We start from the raw sequence: 21954 nt of genomic DNA, 5'->3' as shown, positions 1-21954 counted from the left end.
AAATAAATATTAGAATTTTGTACATTGAGTTCGCATACCTGGCACAGTCCAAGTTATTAGCCAAATAAGATCTCAAATCTACAAAACACTTCTTCTCCAAAGACATTTCAGCCAAGGCACCAGAATCTGAATCGGGCAACAATTTTTGAAGGACTTGAAAGACCAGTATCTGTCAGAATACATATGGGGAACCACAAAAATCATATATAAATAACTAGATGAATAAAATGCCAACATTATTCATCAGCATGACTGACCTGAGTGAATCCACGTAAAGTGTGATGGTGTGAGGTCAACAAGGGAATTATAGGAGGAAGTAATTCATCTAGATGCCCGTATTTTGTCTCTTTGTTTGCATGGAGAATTATATTGGCTGCTATGAATACATATGACGATAAAGCCTGCATCAATCAAGTACATTAACTTACATAGTTCTGGCGGAAAATTATAATGTTTCTATGACGGAATTTTATTCACAAAATTCAGAAAAAGATTTGTATTACTTCACGTAAGACTGATAAAAATTAAGTTTGTGACGAGATTCATCATGTATCAAACACAAACATAACAGACTACAACAAAACAATTTTGTATAACGCATAACTGATGCAGCACAAATTTAATATTATTTTTTTATTTTCCAGAATTTTAAGTTGTTTACATAAATTAGAATACTTCTTATGTTAGTTTTGTATTATATTAGAACTCTGCTATTTAGATTAGGGCTCTTGGTATCCAAAATTGGCTTAGGACTAGTATTCTAATTACATAAGAACTCTTAATATTATACTTACATTAGGACTACAACTTCTACTCTATCTAAGCATCCATTGTTTGAAAAAAATGGATAACAATCATAATAATATTTTTTCCAAATACTACTACTTTTTCTTTCAATTGAGATTTTTAATTGTTTCATTTGAAACACCTTTATTGCTACACCAAATTGGCATCAGTTACAGAATTTCACCTGGACACAATGACTAAGGAAGGATCTAGTGGGAAATGACCGTCGACGACAAACAACGGCTCAATAGCATCAAAGAATTAATTCGCAAACTCATGCGATGATAGCCGTATTGATTGCAGAGGTGAGGCATGGATGATTGGAGACCACTAGATATAGCAGAGGATAAGTGGACAACAATTAGTGACAAGGCTATAGCGAGGTAATTGGCTGCCAATAGAACTCTAAGCATGCAGATCTAGGTTAGCATAAACACAAGGCGACACTCGGGAATCCAAACACCTTTTGAAGTTGTTTACCTTGTACTCTGTAGTATACCGAGATCTTAAGTATGGCAAGCCAGTTCTATCTAATTTTGACATCAAAAAATTGAAATGATTTAGCCAAATGTGATTCCCATGCAAGTTCATCTTCGGTTTGATTTCATTATCGGTAAATATGTGTGATAATACAAGGAGGAGAATCAAGATATGATATGAAAGAATTATATCCATATCCCAGCTTTTCGTAAAAAAAAAATTTTGATCGGAAACTAGAATATATAACAATATTAGTGAAGATTACAAAGATAGTGGATGAGCGATCCACAATACATAACAGCTCTCAGCTAATCACAATATCAGCAGCAAATAAAACTCCAATCCCTAACTAGGTCCGATAAGCTCATATGCTGAAACTGCGGTATGTTGATTGCCCAAGTCGCCACGCTGTATTTGATCTTTTCCCATAATTCTTCCCACGTGTCCTCTTTGTCCCTGAAAATTCTACTGTTTCGCTCCATCCAAACAGACCAAAAGATATAATGTACAACTATAAACCAAAAATACACAAGGCCCTTCCCTTGAGCAATCCCTGTTCCAAAATGAACATGTCTTTCGCTCTGCATGGAAAAATCCACTCGAAGCCCAACTGTTGCATGACTTTGTTCCAAATTCGTGTTGTGAAGCAGCAATGCAGCAAAAGATGGTCTTGGTTTTCCTCATTTTTCTTACATAAGCTACACCACTGCGGAGATAAAACAATGCCTGGACTTCTATTCTGCAACTCATCACTTGTCTGCAATTTCCCCAGAGCCACAATCCAAGAAAACACCTTTACCTTAAGTGGTATAGGTACTTGCCATATGTAAGCATAGTATGAGAAAGCAGGGAACGTGTCAACCGGGAAAAATGACGAATAAAGAGATGAAGCTGAGAAGACACAAAAAGGATCACTTAACCAAACCCGAATATCCTCTGAGCCCACACACAACCTGACTGAATCTAATACACCTAAAATAATGCTGAACTCTCCCAACTCAATGATGTTTAACCCTCTTCTAAACCTCACATCCCATTGAAAGCTAGAGTTACCCTGAGTATCGATGACAGAATAGAACTGATCAATAGGTTTATTAATAGACATAGAAAAAAGGAAAAGATGAGGGAAGCGCTCTTTGAAGGACAAATCTCCCACCCACCTATCCTCCCAGAAACGATAAAGATTACCCCCTTTGAGAACCGTGGCAATCAACTGATGACAAATCGTGTAAGAACGAGAGATAAACTTCCATGGACTTCTCAAAGTCGAGTGCCTCGCCAACCTAACATCCCACCCATTTTCTTGGATCCCGTATATGCTTCCCACTACTTTTTTCCACAAAGAGTCTTTTTCCACTGCACATCTCCACCACCATTTACCTAAGAGTGCCATATTTCTGAAACGTATGTTACCCAATCCAAGACCTCCTCTTTCTTTCGGCTTGCACACTTGTTCCCAACTAACAACATGACAATGTTTCTCCCCGTCGGCTCCGTCCCATAGAAAATCCCTCATCAACTTTTCCATACGCTTTGCCACTCGAATCGGCACTTTAAAAAGTGACATAAAGTAAGTTGGCATCGCACTTAACACCGTGTATCAATGTCAACCGTCCTCCTCTTGAAAGAAATGCCTTCTTCCAACTTCCTAGTTTTTTTGACATTTTTGAAATCAACGTTTCCCAAAATTCCATTTTCCGCAGATCCCCTCCCAACGGTGCCCCCAGATACTTAATTGGCAAATTCTCTTTCTTACACCCAATTTCTTCCGCCATCCCATTAACCTCCTCGGCCGAATAATTCAATCCCAAAACAACGCTTTAATCAAAATTAATTTTCATTCCAGATTTTGTACAAAACAACTTCAAAAGTTCTACCACTTCCATCAAATGTCTCTCAGATTCGGCAAGGAAAAGTGTATCGTCCGCAAATTGAATGTGAGAAATTTCTATTTTAGTCTTCCCAACCACAAAACCTCTCACAGCTTTTTCCGCCTTAGCTTTGTCGATCAACCGCCCCAAGCCATCAATCACTAGATAAAGAGGAAAGGAGATAAAGGGTCTCCTTGTCTGAGTCCTCTTTCCCCTTTGAACTTTCCCCGTGGTCTTCCATTAATAAATATCGAGAACGAGACATTAGATACGCATCCTAGCTTGTGAATCAATTTCAATCCAAATGGGAAAAAATAAGTCTTGAGATAAAAAAGTCTCCCCCCCCACAAGGCTGTAAACTCTGGTTTAATATTTGAACTCTCTCAGATAAATTCGCTACAGGCCGCGAGGAGTTTTACGGAAGAATGACGAACCACTCCTCCAATCGCAAGGTCAGCTGGATCCCCTTTAGAACTACCATCAACTTTCAATTAAAGGTACAGACAGGTGGCTTGAACCAATGGACTATGCAAGTTCTAATCACACCCGGAGACAAATTTGAAAAACCAAAATATCCCGCAACTCCATATATTTATGCCGATGAGTGGATCTAATGAGACCACTAGGATAAGTTAGTCGAACAAAGGATAAAATTTGATAGAGAACTCATTCAAGTGTAACCTTAATTTGTATACACTTTATTTCATTTCTTGTAGAGCATAAAAACCAAAGTATCAAGAAAGGCATGGATTACGGAAGTGTAAAGAAATTGTCTATTGTATCCTTCTTTTCCAAGCACTCAAAAACATGTATATATCAGTTGTTTATGGAATAGATACCCCAACAATAAAAATAAAAAAAGAACAAATGTGGCCAGCAATAGGACCATAAAAAAATATGTGATCAAGAATGACATGAACATAGAAAACCAGGGGGCCTAGGCAGGTGAAAAAATGGAGCTAATGATATTCCTTTCTCACCAAATTCCAAGCTAGCTTAGAAGAAAATAGAACATTTGTACCAAGCGACGAAATAAGCGAACTTGAGAATCCTGGGCTATAGGAATTTAAGCAATTTCGATCAAGCAAAAATGCCTTAAGACCGTCGAAAACAATGGCATTTTCCCCACCTAGAATGGTCAAACAAGAAGCCAAAGGCAAATCATGGAACCAAATATCACGTCAAAAGGAGATATAGTTACCAACTCCAATCCTCCACTAGATGCAGTTTTCAACTTGAGCTTCTTGTTCTTCCTTGTATATATGTGCTTGAACAACAATTTATCTGATGTCTCCCTTCTTTCCGAAAGGGCAAACTCAAGTGTTGTAGGTTCAAGACTAGCAGAAGATTCTCCCTAACCTCTTGAAATAAAAAATCTCTTACTTCGAGACATAGTATTTCTTCTTCTTTACGATCAATCTTCCCTTGAAGAGCAACTAAAGATGCATCACCAGACAAAAAAGACTCAAGTTCATAGAAATAACATCCACAGATGCTAGCATTCCCTTGTAGGAGAACTATAGCATCTATAGCATTCCGGAGAGTTGGAATAACCAAGATAGACACATACATTTAAGATCATAGCGTTAATCTTGTTCCTTCGGTGTGAATGAACATGAATACAACATAAATCTTGTGACAAAGAGTCAAGGTAGAAAGCATGAAGTGAAAACGTGGATAACATATAAAAGGAATGAGGAAATACGTAAACATTAATTTTCTTCCTCTAAATCAAAAACATATTATACATCTATGAAATAAGGAAAGACAACATATCACATCTCCTGAATACAGTAATAATCCAAAATATATATAGGTTAAAGCGGATATTCTAAAGATATCCTAGGATAAAATTGGCCAATTAACGGCTTAGCGAAACAATAATATTTTACAATAATCTACAGAATTCAATAGTGAATGACATAAACAGGTTAACGGTTGATAAAAAATAGCAGACAGCATCAGCCCAGAAACATTTTGGAACACGCAAGTAAAGCATAAAAGCTTGTGCACTTCAAGATTCATTTATAGAACAGTTATGGTGTTGATTGAGATTTACATCTTCCGATTTGGCAGATTGCTTCATAGCTACAATTTTTTTTGAAGCTTCAGAATCTGACATGATTAAAGAATGAAGAGAACGATATAGCTATCGGGTAAGAGAAAAAAACGTGAATTTAGAAAAAGGATGGCTCTGATACCATGTAAAAAATAAGAGAATAATTTCTTGTATCATTTTCCAATAACTACTTGGTATTTATACAACACACTAAATTATTTATAATGGAAACCCTAGATCTTAATCCTAGCAATCCCTTGATTTAAGGAAACCAAATATACACCTATATCAATCTAAGATACACAATATCAATTAAAAATCTACAAGATATTATTTATACAATCTTCTAGCATAGTAACAATATCTCAGTTTTAACAATCCCAACTTCTGGAAAAAACACACATTATTGGAAAAATTAGCCGAGCACTATTATCGGTTGTCAATTTACTAATGGACAATAAATTGCAATCCAAAGAAGGAACATGCAGCACATATTTAAGAGTAAGGTCGGAAGAAATCTGTACAGATCCTAAACCAGCAATCCGGGTCTTAGTGCCATCCGCAATCCGAACATGGAGAGAGTCGGTATTGGGTTGGTATGTTGTAAAGAGAATCCGGTTGCCGGTCATATGGTCGGAGGCAACCGAGTCGACAATCAAAGAGCACGAGAACTGCTGAGCGGAAATTAGAGCAAGAACTTCTGTACCTTTGGTAGCGTGAAGGCTGGTGGATTTAGATCCAGTAGCATGTTGCGCTAAGGTTGCAGACACGATTTGTTGCAGTGCTTCAATCTGTTGCGGAGAGAACGGACTGTCGTTGGCCTGGTTGCCTGAGGGCTGAACTGAGAGGCCGCGGTTGGGCTTGGCAGTCGGAGGACGGGAGGATTTCCAATCAGAAGGTTTGCCATGGAGAACCCAGCAAGTGTTCTTCGTGTGCCCTGGTTTGGAACAGTGCTCACATGTTGGCCGTGACTTACGCCTCTCTTGTTGAGTTGCTCCAGTAGCACCGAGTGAAGACCCGAGGAGGGCAGAACCATCAACCGAGGTAGAATGTGGGCCCATCATGACCTTTTTGCGGCTTTCTTCGCGGCGAATCTCAGCAAAAGCTTCTCGAAGACCCAAGAATGGCTTGGCACTCATTACTCTGCCTCAAACATCATCTAGTTCTTTGTTGAGACCGAGTAGAAACTTGAAGGTGCGCTTCTGCTCCACAATCTTGCGATAGCGCTGACCATCTTCCGGACACTTCCAAGCGTGGGTTTCAAAAACATCAAGTTGCTGCCATTGTTTGGTGAGGGCATTATAGTACTGGGTGACACTGAGTTCTCCCTGCCGGAGGTCATGAAGGGCTGATTCAATAGCCGATAGTTCCGAGGTGTTATCGGAACTTGAATACGTCTCACGGACTGCCTCCCAAACATCTTTAGCAGTCTCGTAGAGAAGGAAATTCTCACCTACTTCCAAACTCATGGAATTGATGAGCCATGACATGATTAAGTGATTCTCCGTCTTCCACTTCTTATAGCCGGCATCAGTCTTTGCTGGGGCTTCAATTTCTCCGGTGAGGTACTCATCTTTGCCGCGTCCACAGATGAACATTCTTACGGATTGGGACCATTGCAAGTAGTTCGGACCTGTAAGGCGGTGAGGAGTGATAAGGAGAGAGTTATTGGAAGGGTTGGGATTCGACTCAAGGATATCGGATTTTTCCTCCAAAGAGGTTCCTGTGGCGAGACCGTGTTTTACCATGGTCGCTCTGATACCATGAAGAATTTGATAAACTGAATTCTTAAATTTTATTAATGTCAAAAAGATTATAAATACAAGGAGCAGAGATCAGGAAATATCCTCAAACTAGGAAATAAAACAGAATCAAATATTCAAACTAGGAAACATAATAAAATCAGAAACAAAATAAAACTAAATCTAGGATCTTAATCTTAATAAAAAAGGAAACTAAATATTACGTATATCTCTCCTAACTTTTAATAATTCGACAATATATAAGCTCTTGTAATGTGGTGCAATGATACCCCAAGAACAAAATTTGTTGACATCAATTGCTAGTAACAATCTCCATCATTTTAACATATGGGGCTGAGTTAAAATAGAAATGTTTTTACAGAAAGCTAAAAAAAATGAAATAATGATGATTCTCCTTACAGTTAAATAAATTAAAGATCCAAAAGACAATCATTGTAAATAAATTATTCTAAAGGATGAAATTTCAATCTCAACTTATGCGGTAAATAAACTACTAATGCTACTGCATTAGGAACTAAAGTCTAAGCAAGCCAAAATTAAGGAAGTCTACATTGTTCGTTCACAGAAGCTATCTAATCAAATCCAAAGCCAGAAATTTTGGTTTTCGGCTTCAACCTTTCATTCAAAAATAAAAAAGATAATTTCCACTAGTGTATCTAGAAATCTGGAACACAGACCAGATGAACTAGATTATGAAATATTTGAATCATGATTTTTACCTAGTATAATATTATTATATTCAAACTCAGTCTGGACTACCAAAAGAATTTCAAACCTGAAAACTGCTTACATATTTTTCAAAAAGCCTAGATCAAGAAATTGTTTCTCAAGGTTATAGCTCAGGTATCCAAGCTGGATCACTGTTATGTCGTTGTGCATTGGAGAAAGTTTGTCAATTATTTTCAAACTCATCCTAAGACACAGAAGAATTTGGGTTAAGACATAAATTGACAACCTTAGGATGACATTAAAATCATTGCACTATTTTAACAACAAGTACATTTGTGTCATAATGGCCTGGATCTGGAGAATTGGCTAAACAAAAGTAAAAAAATTAAGGAACTTACTAAACAATCAAAAAACATAAATATTTTAAATGCATATTTTTCACCACCTGAGGCCGCAAATCATAATTCCTAAGCTGAGAAACCAAAAGTTGCCCAACCTATTAGTAGAACAAAGGAGAGTCTCAGAATTGCATAGAAGTTAAATAAGTTTAAAACTGAAAACTAGAACTCGAACCAAGAAAATGAGTCAAATATACATGACAAACAAACTGCGATGTCCAAATAATGGATACCAAAAAAAAAAAAAAAAAAAACAATATCACACTATTTATATAACAGTCAAAAAATATGCAATTGTTCACACACACATACCCACACACTCAATTGATTCTGTGGTTAGGCCGTTAGGGATGTAAACAAATTGATTGAGCATGCAAGCCTTTGAGCTAGTGACATATTTCAATGCAAAACCTTACAGTTTGAGTGCCAAGAAAAATACAAATTCTTTTTCCAGATGTTAGGCATTCATCATTGAAAAACCATATATTTCACCTCTTATTTTTATCCATGACTCTTCAAGTTTACTTTACAAGGATCAATCTATGATCCATTCAGTCTTCCACTAACATCTTGTTTCTTCTCTTTCAATATTTTCTGCAACTAATCTCAAAATTAAAGAAATCTCCATCTAAACTGGTAAATTTTATTTGTCACACAAATTTAACAAAAGATTAAGCAATTTTTTAATAATAATTCTTCAAATTTCACTCATCATGCGGTGAACAAGGAAATTCAAACCCAAGTAAAACCATCTATCTGCTCGGTGCCACCAAATGAAAGTACTGTCCATGTTAGCTAATATATACTCTCCTATAGTTCTGCCAGGTTGAACATTTGCTAGTTAGGAATAAACATTTGCAAAAACTTTAGGAACTCATTACCTGTCACACCTTTATTTACAACAGAAATCAAGAGGTATTTGCAATTAATCTATTTTTTATTTTCAAGTATCTATAGTATATTCTAAAGAGGTAGCACCTTATAGTAACTAATTTGGTATGAGCACTTCAAAATTGCAATTAACACCCTTATTTTTTAATTAATTTACTATCTTTTTATATTTTTAATTTTATTGTTTTGAATTAATATAAAATAACACAAAATTTTAAATAAAATCAACTACTGTATTTAACTCTAAAAAATATTAATCATAAAAAACAATTGTTTGGATCGAATCACTAGTATAAATTACTTTCAAGTTTCAATTGATGTTTGCATGCTTTTTCTTCTCGGCCGGAGTATACAAGTAATATGAGTTAGTATTTTCATCCAAAACCTTGCTTAAAACAAATGAACCATGTCTTTGAAAAGGATGTAAACATGAACCGAGACTGGGGCGAGCAGTCTGATGATTCATTCAGGCCCCAACTTCGCCATCCTGTTGGCCAACTCCATGTCAAATATCCATTACATTAATTCGTGGAAAACCAAATAAAACACATTTTTTTCACCAACCAAATAGCCAACTTTGAAATGATACCTTTCAGCAATCATTGTACTGAACGACAAGTTTTAAGCAATCCTCTTACCATAGGTGAATTCGAAAAAAGAGGCTTATAATAAATGTTCTAAAAAGTCTGGAAAAGCGCAGATTAAACACGATTAAGAGTAAAGAAAAAGCTTGAAATCAGGCAAAAGCGTGGAAAGACTAGTCAACCATATAGCATGAAAAAACACAATTAAGCGTGAGCTTTCTAGATAATATTTAAGTTAACTTTAATTTTTTTTAATTTTAAGCTAACGTATATTATTTTGACAAAAGTTAATTTTTGAATTATAAATATTTGATAAAATAATATTTCAAAAATAAATCCTAAAGAAACCAAAATAATCTTTAAGATTGATACATTTATTCATAAATTTTGTACGTTTTTGCATTCTTTAATCGATTGATTTACTTGATATTTAATTAAAATTATAATAAAATAAAAACATTTTTTTAGTGATGTGGGATCCTAGAGTGATAGTGGTTAGCGATAATCTGATTAGAGATTTTTCGGTGTCGATTGAGATTCGGTGGAATGACGAGATCAAATGGTGGTTATCAGCCATTTACGGACCATGCAAGCCAAGAGATAGAGAATTCTTTCGGGATGAATTAGCGGGCTTGAACTCTATCTGTGGTGACAATGGTGCTTGGGAGGAGACTTTAATGTGGTCAGAAACACGGGCGAAAAGATGAATAGCAATTCAAATACCACGAGCATGTCATGTTTTGATAATTTAATTGGGGAATTGGGCCAACATGACCCACCTTTACTGAAAGCAAAGTACACGTGGTCAAATTTTAGGGCCAATCCTATTTGCTACCGTTTAGACAGATTCTTTATTTCCGGGGGTTGGATGGACATTTTCCCCATGTTCAAACAGACGGCGCTTCCTAGAATTACATCGGATCATTATCGGTGATGTTTGATACCACTAAGTTGAGATTGGGTCCTGCTCCTTTCAGATTTGAGAATGCTTGGTTGTCTCACCATAAGTTTAAAGAATCGGTTTTGGCATGGTGGAAATTGGAATAATGGGATTAGTCAGGGGTGGGGAGGATATAAGTTTATGAAGAAACTCAAAGGAATCAAAGTGGAGGTGTCCAAATGGAATAGAGAGGTCTTTGGAGATGTGAATGTCATATACAAGGAGTTGCTTAACAAAATCAAACAGTTGAATGAGTTAGAGGCTGGGGGAACTTGGTCGGATATTCTTCAGGAGGAGAGAAGGGCGGCAAGGTGTGAGCTGGAAGTTCTATCGATTAGAAGGTTCCAGATGGAAAGCCAAAAAACAAAAATGAGATGGTTGAGGGATGGGGACCAAAATTCCAAATTTTTCCATGCTTTACTGAATAATCGAAGGAATTGATCAATGATAGACAAGGTGGAGTTGGAGGACGGGGCTGTGATTACAGAGGAGAAAAATATTGAAGAGACCATTATCAGTTTCTACAGGGCTGGAAGAGATTAGAAAAAGTAGTGTTCGAAAGCGATGGATTCAAAGCTCCAGGGCTGGACGGTCTACATTGGCTTTCTATCAAAAGAGTTAGGATATGGTCAAATCGGACTTAATGAACGTGTTTGCTGAATTTTTTGATTGGGACATTGTTAATGGCATCACAAACGAAACTTACATTTGCCTTATCCCAAAGAAACAAGAAGCGATCAAAGTTAAAGACTTTAGACCAATTAGTCTGATAACGAGCTTGTACAAGATTTTGGCAAAAAGTCTTGACAAACAAGTTGAAGAAAGTCTTGAGCAAGACAATAGCGGAAAACCAATGTGCATTTATTAAAGGAAGACAGATTGTAGATTGTTGTCTTATCGCGAATGAAATAGTAGAGGAGTGTAGACGGAAAAAAAAAGGATGGGTGCTTAAAGTTGACTTGGAAAAAGCGTATGACAATGTCGACTGGAGATTTCTGGATTTCGAGCTACATAAGAAAGGATTTGGGGTTAGATGGAGGAAGTGGATTAAGGGGTGCGTATCCAATGTCTCTTTTTCGATCTTTATGAATGGAAGGCCACGAGGGAAATTTAAAGGGGAGAGAGGCCTCAGACAAGGGGACCCATTATTCCATTTCCTGTTTAATCTAGTGATTGATGGTTTGGGGTGGTTGGTAGACAAGGCTAAGACAGAGAGTGTATTGAGAGGACTGGAAGTAGAGACAGATAAAATAGAAATTTCACACATCCAATTCGCGGACGACACCTTGTTTTTCGTCCAATCCGAGAGGCATATGATGGCTTTGGTGGAAATAATAAATTCATTCGGCATCAAATCGGGCTTGAAAATCAATATGGAAAAAGCATTGTGTTGGGATTAAATTTTTCGGATGAAGAGGTCGATGGTTTGGCATTAGCGATTGGGTGTAAAAAAGAGCAGTCGCCGATTAAGTATCTCGGGGCACCGTTGGGAGTCAACCCGAGGAATCTTGAGTTTTGGGAACCCGTGGTTTCAAAAATGTCCAAAAAACTTGCAAGTTGGAAAAAGGTGTTTCTCCCAAGAGGCGGTCGTCTTACATTGATAAAGTCGGTGTTAAGCGTGATGCCAACATATTTTATGTCTCTCTTTAGAGTGCCAATCTGGGTGGCAAAACAAATGAAAAAATTGATGAGGGATTTTCTGTGGGACGGAGCCGATGGGGAGTCATATTGCCATGTCGTTGCTTGGGAACAAGTTTGTAAACGAGGAATAAGGCGCTTCTAGGGAAATAGTGGTGGAGATGCTCAGTGGAAAGGGATTCTTTGTGGGAAAAAATTATTGTAAGCATTTATGGTCTTCAAGATAACGGGTGGGATGTGGGGCTGGCTAGGAACTCGACCTTTAGAACTCCTTGGAAATTTATCTGTCGTTCTTACAAGGCTTGTCATCAGTTGATTAAGGCGGAGCACAAAAAGGGGAATCTCATTCGTTTTTTGGAGGATAGTTTACGAGTGGTATTTGGATCAAAGTTCTGCAAAAGTTGGGTTTTGAACGAACTTTTCCAAGACAGTCACAGGACTTGTTTCTTATGGAGACAGGATTGTTTACCGGGAGAAGAATTAGGAGCTTTTGGTACTTCGTAGTTCATTGTATTTTTTGGTCAATTTGGTTGGAGGGCAACAATAGAATATTCACAGACAAATAGGAGTCGATGGACGACGTTTGGGAGCAAATCAAATTCAGAGCTGCGACTTGGACAACGAAGATGCCAGAGTTTAATCACCTTCTTATCTCAAATCTAGTTAGGGATTCGAAATTTATTTGCTCCTGACGATAGTGCAGTTGTAGTGTTTCTTCCCTAAATTGTGAGGTGTCTTGCGGATTGCTCATCCGCTTTCCTTGTAAAACTAGCTATTATTATAATAAAATCATAGTTTTCGATTAAAAAAAAAGTGATAGGGACAAAGAATCTTACTAGTGAAGGGAACTTCAAGCACAGATGGATAGCAAAAGTTTCCATGTACTGTCGAACAGAGGGTAAATTGTTTCTCTGCAAAGACATGAGAATGGAAACCATTAGGGCGAGAATAACAAAATGTTAAAAAATAAGAAAATAGAAATTATTGTGGGGCTTAAGCATACATAACTTTCATGCATTTCAAGAAAGCACAAAACAGCAGTTCCAGAAAGAACAGAAATGTTTCATTTGAGATGTCACAGCAGCTCACAAATGTGAGCATAGACCTCCAATTAGATTTACAACAAAAACCAAATAAAATCATTTATTTTCTTTTGTAGCCACAATTTCTCGGTTGATAAAGAAGCGAGAGTGGGAATTTAATTTATTAAACATACCCTGCAAAAAGTTATTTGATACTAATTAATCATCAGATTCAAACTTTCACAATATAGCAAACATAGCAAAAAGAAAACTGAACACCGAAATTTAAAAATATAACCATTAAAAGCAAGACAAAATGTGAATAATCAATTTTTAGTTTTTTAAAATTAAAGTTATTCCACCCGACAAGATGGAATCCCCTACTTCTATGGCACAAAAAGTTTTCACAATCAGTCAAAAGATTAGGTTCTTATTCAAAGATCAAGAATTATCACATATGCCTGAGAAGGCATTTTTTAATAGCGCAGTTTCTTGTAAGTGCAATTATCATGTCCATGGAAATTTTAAGAGTGATTGGCCACAAGTGACAACAATCAGAATTGATGAGCTTTCCAAGAAAAAGAAGTGATATCTGGTAACTCATAGGTGGCATTGGCTACTATTTATAAGTTATCCGGGGTAGTCGTTAGAGGATTATGACAAGATTTCCCAAATATTTCTGACAACCGTGGTAACTAAAGAAAATTTTGAATTTTTTGTTATTTATTATTCTTTACCGCTGGAATCTCTTAAAATCACACATGCGCCACTGCCCTCATGCATCCAAGGAAATAAGAAAATCCAAGTGTTCACCACTCAACAGGTCAGCTACATAAAGGTTGTTAAGAGAATAAAAATACTAACGTTAATTGTTGTATGCAACTTAGATGAAACTTGCTGAACCATATCCAGATCAACAAATCGTGACAAAACACAAATCATCTGCCATACACGAACTTTCCGCCTATGAATCTGCAAAAGAAGAAAAGCATAGCCAATGAAAACAATGATCAGAAACCAAATTGACAACGGTGTCCATCAGCATGAAGCAATTAGTTTCAGAGGGTGAAGAAGCGTCTAAGCATTTAACACAACCCTCTAATCATGTAATTGTTCACAAGATAATGGGCATCATAACAGTTTCCGTGGCATGTCTATATTACAGATGGTTATGGCCCAGATGTTCATATTTCACATCATTTTTATAGAATTTAAGGAACAGGTTATAAGTCTCGGTCAAAAAACAGAAGTACATACGATGGTGGATAAACAAACCAATAGGCATTCAGCCGGAAATAAGAGATTAACAATCACTTCATAATTCATAAACCTTGCTAAGCGCTATGTTTTTGGAGTCCACTAGGAGCAAGCTCTTATGTGGGTGCAAATGCTGGTAGAAAAAGGAACTCACCGCACTATACTTCTTATACAACTCCTTAGAGATATCTTTATCACTTTCCTGTCAAAAAATATATATATTTGTTTCCGGGTTACAGGAAATTGATACACTAGCACAAAAAAATAAAGCAAAAATGAAGCAGAGGAAAGATGAAGTGAAGCAACTTAAGTAAGCCTAGATATGTTATAGTGCCAAGGTTGTTCTTAAACTCTAATCAAGGAGAAAAAGTAAATTCTTAAAATAGGACTTTCCATAACTTGGGAAAAATGGTAAACCAAACAAATTTTGAATCAAGTTAGCAAACTTAGCGGACATCATGAATACATCTGAATATTGGATTCATACACAAAACTAAGATGGGGGCATAGCATTAACTTCAGTTTTCGATAAAAAAGACAAGCATCGTAACAATAACTAGGATTGAAGGATGTTTTCAAGAGCCTTTTAGTGGAAAGGCCAAGTCCACAACATATCACCACACGAATAACAACCAAACGCTCCAAATGACTATGCATGTTTTCTTCTGTCCAGCAGTAATTTTCTTTCATTTTTTAGCAAAGAGATGGGGTGGAAGAGAAGGCATTCAGTAAGGTGTAAGAGAGGAAGAGGCAAGAAGAATAAGAATTTTAAAAACAGAAATTGATACCGCAAAATTAAGAAGTTCTAGCAAAAATGATTTTCCAGATGCCGTCGCAGCAAGGCTGTTTTCAATTTCTTCTGTCGTTTTGACCAAATCAGCCATGTCCGCCAGTTTGGAAAACAAAACCGCAACAGATACACGTGCATAAAGCTCCGTGTTAATGAATCCCTGGTTAGAGAAGCATCACAAATTTCACTAGAGATATCCAAGCAACCAATAAAAAAAAATTAGAAAACAGATTTCATAGGATACAGAAAGACATATTGCCGGTCTATTTCATGATCAGATTGAAACATGTGCTATGAAGTTAAGAATCACTATTGTTCTGTTGGAGAGATGTTAATCAGTCAACTGAAAATTATTAAAACAGAACAGATTATCGCAAAAAAAACAAATGAAATCTACCACAAGATGGGAACTTTACAAAGGATGTGCTAAATCCCACAAGATGAAACTTGCAAAGGATGTGCTAGAGGTATCAATGTATTTCACTGCTTACAACATGATATACGCTACAAAAGCATCATTAATATACTCAGTTCTTAATTGTGTGTGATTCTGTGACATACTTCAGTTAAATCAGGGTCTAGGCTTCTAGACAGAACTGATACTTCAATTCTTGCATCATAATTTTGGGACAATTCAGCTTCAAAGTCCTCATCAAAAGCCACTGATATAAAAGAAATCAAACAGACGTTAGAAAAAAAACATATGACACAGGAGGAAGCTCAAGCTATCTTATAAATATGTTGCTCATGCAGCACAAAACTAAATGACACAGTTAAGCAGCAACGAATGATGTTGCAGTCAGAGCACTAACAAAAGTACTGAGCGAACATGAAGCGTACCAGAACCATATAATGTCAGCAACTTCAGCTCTTTCATATAGTATTTTAAGGTACGAGGATATGCCAACCAAAGCCCAGCTAATTGTAACACAGCAAGCCGAATGGTTCGAGGACTTTTTGCGCCTTCCTCAAGAATTTTCTCGACAAACTGCAGAAAACTTATCGCTGTTTGACATGAAGATGTCCAAGAAGCTATTCAGGTACAAGATGAATAGAAAGGATACCACATACCCACTTTAATGGCCCAGGGGTACAGTCAAATTCATGCATTCCCTCATCAGCGAACACTGAATAATGTAGGACAGAAGATAACAGGGAAGCAATAGAAGCTACTCTCCTTTTGTTGCAGCTGACATGCAATATCCATGACGAACGAACCAAAAACCACATCATCTAAGAGGAAAAAATTTATTCCCTAATGAATATCCTAACAGAATAACCATACAGTACAGGGAAAAAATATAAACTGAAATTGGTAGGAAATAACTCTAAGATTGATAATTTTCTGATTATATGATCCTGATTTCATAAAGCAGCCAAGCAGACACCACTGGAAGTATGTGCTTCAATGTTGCTGGAAAAGAGAACTGCCCCAATATCGTTTTCTTTTTACGTTATCTCCATTCTTCAACAAAGGAACTAACTACAACATTCTGAAGGTTTTAATGCCTTCTTTATGAGTTTTAGACAAGATCTAAAATGAGGTCACATGAAGTTGGATAATAATATAGATCTACATCTATCGCACACAGTGCGTGTGCTTTTGTGCGTTTTATGTTGAATCTTGATGGATTTGGGAAAAAAATTCCTTTGTTATGAAAAATTATGTTTTTAAACACAGCATTTGGATAATAAGGAATTTTTTGAGAAAACATATATACGAGAATGGGGTATTGATCTTTTATTGTATTCACTTCTTGTTTTTATTTTTTCCGTCTCATCATGGAATTTGTAATAATTTTTGGACTTTTTGCAGTATAGAAGTCTTACCATTGAAAATAAGTCTACTTAACAGGTTCATGGGTCTAACTTGGATTAGACCCGCTGGGTTTTAGGCGTAGTGAGGAATCGAAATAGACGGGGCAGGTTTGGCCAAACCCAAGCCGTTGTCATCCCTAGTTTATAGTTCTCAAATTTGGGCCTCCCTACCCATGGTGCTGTGTAAAGCATCCTACTGCTTAGGTGGGTAGATTTATCATTTGGAAACAGGTAATACTAATTCTAATGCAATTTAGGTTTCTATCTATAATGAAATTAGGTTTCTGGTTCCATTGTTCTTATAGAACTATCAATCATCTCTACTATCAATCATCTCTACTTTATTTATTCAGAATCATCTTGCTTCTTTTGGGGCTAACATTGAAATATTAAATAAATTTATTATCATAAAATGCAAATTAGTATTGACTTCTGTCAATTGCGTAAAGCTTCATCTGGAAAGAAGAAATCAGTTTGAACAAAAAGATTAAATAATTTGGTTTTGACATTTCAGTATGATTTGAATCACATCGTTCATTCTATTTCCTTGGATGAAATAGACAATACAAACCAATGGTTGATGTGGGATTGAACAAAGAAAATGATCTTATGTTGGATGATGACTCCCGAGCTTCTGGGTTGGTAAATATGCTTATGGTTTTAAATCTCAAGATTTGTGTTCTTAAGAAATCAGGGAAACTATAGCAAAGACAACCAATAAAACACACTCTTCATCTAAATTTGCTTTGGGTCATCTTATCGATGAAAAGAAAGATATCAATATTGATGAAACCAATAAAGATATAGAGGGAAACAAATCTGAAACTTTTAGAGATGGTGATAATATAGTTGAGGAAAATTGAATGACGTTTTTTCACTTAATTATGCCAAGTATTTATTGATGAACTTTTGATTCACATAATTGATTCATAATTTGTGAAATTAATTTTTTTACTATATATTAAATTCATTTCGTATATGCACATTGAAAAAATAATGCTTGGCGCGCTTTACTTCGATAAAGCACACCTCGTCTTGTACCATGCACCAATGGTTCCACACCTTAGTGCATCTCGTGCCATAATTATGACTGATATACTTAAAGACACTGTGTTACCCTAAGTAAAAAGAATATTGATCCCTCACAAATTCTCCCAGCTAATTACAGCTATAATAAACACACAGTTTTCCTTATTTAGGAACCAAATTTTCCCACATATGTTAATGAAAAAAATGAAATTTAAACCTTGTATAAATACATATGTACAGAATATGGGAATTCTCATCACGTAATCATAGAGTTGTTAACTTTTTTAATAAAAGAATTACGGTATTATAGATGGTCAACAATATCCACATATTAATTTCAAATTAACATGAACTCGTTATTTCCTTGTGATGCCAAGTATCATGAATAAATGCACTTAATGTATCCCTTCTAACATGAAAACCAAGAATTCTTTCCCTCAATTCTTATGTTCGGTATACAAACTGTATTGTATAAATAAATATGAATGACCTAAAACCTTGCAATACACTTTCACTTGCTGCTTATATTTCAAACCACTCTTGACCAAATTTGCACTGAAAACCATATCAATCAGGGAAGGCATTTCTTATGAACATGTTGACTAGAAGATGAACAATTTCTGCTCTAGGAGATCCTTAATAGGACAAATGATAAAACAAGAAAGCAGACCTTGATAGTGATGCCGTCGCAAGAGGTGGTCATGGGATTTGTTCTTCTCAAAGTTAAGAATTCCATGCATAATTTGACTGATCTCAGCATGGGTAAACCAGAAAGTTCTCCAGCATTTTCAAGGCTGCAAACTCATTCGTAACTAATTAGCAGAGGTCCAAAGATTCTATGCACGTAGCACATAAACAAATATTGTTTGCCTAAAAAAGCCATGAGCACATATGGTTTTTTTTCAAATTCCAACTAATGGGATGTAAACTTAACTTTAATAAGTAGGATAATATGCACCAATAAAAGAAAATTAGTATGACCCATAATTCTTACTAGAACCTTGCATTAGAACAAAAGAAATACTCATGTTAAAGTATAATAAGAAATTTTGGAAATCAAGCGTTACTCTCTTATCCCAAATTTTTCTACTACCTCAAACCTTTTAAAAAATTTAGAGAGGACGCCCCTCAACATTCAAAAACAAATTGGATATCCTCGCCTGTCATTTGCAAACCATGTCCAAGTTGTTCATTAAAAAAAGTTGTTAGCAAAATAACTAATCTGCAGAGGGACAATTAATACAAGCAAAATCAAGAACCATGTTTTCAGAACCATATATAACAACTTGATAGCTTACCTTCCAACAAGATCATCAAAAATCTGTCTGACCATCGAGTCTGAGAAGTAAATTTTGCACCTCCTCAAACAAACTCCATTACGAAGTGCAAACTTGGGCAGCGACAACAGAGATTCTAGACAGCTCCACTGTGTACAAACCATTACTTAGTACCCAGATCTCAAAAGCATAGCATACATGTATTTTGCCCTAGCACGTCATGCTCAAAAGCCACACGCCTTAATGGCATTCATAAGCAAAAAAAACATGTATTTTGCCCTAGCACATCATGCTCAAATGTTCAAACACTGATTTATTTCATGGATTTATGACTGCTGCATGACTAATGCAAACTAAAGCATTTTTTTTGGGTCTTAGAGGCAGTTAAGTTGGAGTTGGGTAACGAGGATTTTAGAGTTTGGTTGGGGGATTCTTCCGGATTGTTTTCTGTTCGATCTTTCTACGAATCTTTTTTCTCGATTTAAAACTTCCCTTTATTCTCCTACTATCATAATATCTGGAAAGTACTCGTCCCGCATAAGGTTCAAGTTTTCTCGTGGATTGTGGCTTTCGGGAAACTGCCCACATGCACTTCGGTGCAAATAAGGTGGTCTGCCTGTGTTGTCTTATGCCCGAAATGGTGTTGCTTATGCCGAAAGCAAGAGGCGAATCAGGACCATCTATTGGTGCATTGTTCTTTTTCCAGTGGTATTTGGATAAAAGTGTTAAAAGAGTTGGGTTTTCAATGGATATTTCCGAGTAAGGCACAAGACCTGTTTATTATGGAGCCAGGATTGACCACAGCGAGAAGATTTACGAGTTTCTGGTATATGATAACTCATTGCATATTTTGGTCGATATGGTTGGAAAGGAACAATGGAATATTCGAAGATGTGTCGGAGTTTGTGGACGAAGTCCGGGAGAAAATCAAATTCAGAGTCACGAATTGGACGACTAAATTGCCAGAGTATAACCATTTATGTATCTCAGACCTAGTTAAGGATTGGAAATTTGTATGGTCATGATGATTGTGTGGTAGTTTTTTCTCGATCACCCTTGTGACGGGTTTTGCGGATTGCTCGTCCGCTTCTATTGTAAAACATTCTATTATTATAATAAAGTTTAATTTTCTATCAAAAAAAAAAGACAGTAAAAGTGACGAATTTTTGGCTAATGAAGGGAGCCATGAAAAAGGAAGAGTAATCTTCTACTTTCATGTAAATCGTATATGTCATAAACCTACAAGAACTCTTATTATATACAGATTTTTTTACCTTAATTACAGGTTCTATCCCTTAATCTTAGATATGGCATAACGCTTAGCCCAACTAATTAGTTAACTCATTTAGGAAAATAAATTACAATATTTTAATTCTAAATTTCTAACAATAAGGATATTACAGGACAGAATAAAGAAAGGATTATGTTAAAGGGTATTGATATTAAAGTCTCACAGTGCAGCAAAAGTTCAATTTTATAAATCCTAAGAAAAATATTTGAAACCAAGAAAGCCTGTTACTAAGTATTTAACATTTTCAAAATAGCAGACCCCAAGAATGAAAACAACAAATGCGCATAATATAGATTGTCGAGGACTAATCAGTTATTGTATAGTTGCCTGTTGCCTCACAAAATAGCACTGCCATTGACTACGAGTCATGCACATACAACAATTAATAGATGTATTACCAAATGCCATAGAGCGAATACAGATAAGAAGATCACCTTCCAATTCATCAAAATTGCCCGCCGTGTCCGTGTCAATTTTCCCCCGTCAATAACACTGTTGATGTTATGGAGAAAAGTGCTGATAAATAAATCTAACAGAGCTTCATCATCTACTTCTGATAGAGATGAGTTACTATTTCTCAAAATATGATCCAATGACAAAGGAGAAAACATCGTCACTAAATTCTTTAAAGCATAGGAACATGCTTCATAGGCAGCTGTGCATATTTCTGCTTCAGCCTGATTTAAAAATGTGACAAAAAAATACAAACAGCTCAACAATTTTAGGAAGTTTAAGAAGTACTGAAATTTTTAACATGAGAGGTTATCACTTCTAACTAAAAACAAAAATCTAGCGTACCTCTGATTTACATGCTGCAGGAGTGATAATCTTCCAGCAAAAGCTCCAGAGCAATGTATGAGCAGAATCAAGTGAAATATTTGTTCTAAACTGTGCACACAACCTCAAGACAGATGCCAGAGTCTTTACAGATGTTATCTGTCAATCCATAAGTAAATCAAAAATGAAAAACGGAATATCTCAGAGAAATTCATAATAAGAGCGGTGAATGCACTCGTGTAGTTATAAGAGTAGCTCAACAAGCAGCAGACCTCAAGATGGAAGCATCCAGAGCATTTAAATGAGGGGGAATGTATATTAACAGTATGATAGATGTGGGAAAATCTCCCCCCAATCAAAGAAGATTGTGCGTATAATTGTAATTATTTGGTCAATGTATAACCCAGATTTTGTGGGATTTAGATTAGAGTAAATGTTCTCTATGGTTTAATCTTCCTAAAACCTAATGAAATTTCCCCCTCTCAAAATTTCCCCCTCTCAAAACCCACTCCCCCCATACATCCTCCCAAAACCTAATGAAATTTCCCCCTCTCAAAACCGTCCCACTCAAAAGTTGAATTGCCGGGTAAGAACGAGAAATATATTTCCAAGAG

General features: G+C 36.2%; 1 protein-coding gene across 1 annotated transcript in view; it reads right to left on the bottom strand.

The window, feature by feature from the left end:
• The window catches only part of LOC142519680 (uncharacterized), a 67200-nt gene that overhangs the window by 13983 nt on the left and 31263 nt on the right, over positions 1–21954 (bottom strand). Inside the window, exons 17-30 of the mRNA XM_075622712.1 lie at positions 21362–21499; positions 20998–21240; positions 19294–19421; positions 18666–18789; positions 16220–16381; positions 15989–16136; positions 15710–15810; positions 15147–15308; positions 14513–14560; positions 13966–14073; positions 12916–12990; positions 8074–8124; positions 258–401; positions 39–169 (exon numbers count right to left, since the gene is read on the bottom strand). Coding sequence (XP_075478827.1) covers positions 39–169; positions 258–401; positions 8074–8124; positions 12916–12990; positions 13966–14073; positions 14513–14560; positions 15147–15308; positions 15710–15810; positions 15989–16136; positions 16220–16381; positions 18666–18789; positions 19294–19421; positions 20998–21240; positions 21362–21499 — 1763 coding nt within the window. The remainder of the gene's footprint in view (positions 1–38; positions 170–257; positions 402–8073; positions 8125–12915; positions 12991–13965; positions 14074–14512; positions 14561–15146; positions 15309–15709; positions 15811–15988; positions 16137–16219; positions 16382–18665; positions 18790–19293; positions 19422–20997; positions 21241–21361; positions 21500–21954) is intronic.

The sequence above is a fragment of the Primulina tabacum genome, chromosome 11, assembly GCF_025594145.1.
Source record: "Primulina tabacum isolate GXHZ01 chromosome 11, ASM2559414v2, whole genome shotgun sequence".
Taxonomy (NCBI): Eukaryota; Viridiplantae; Streptophyta; class Magnoliopsida; order Lamiales; family Gesneriaceae; genus Primulina; species Primulina tabacum.
This window is presented reverse-complemented; position numbering and strand designations above follow the sequence as displayed.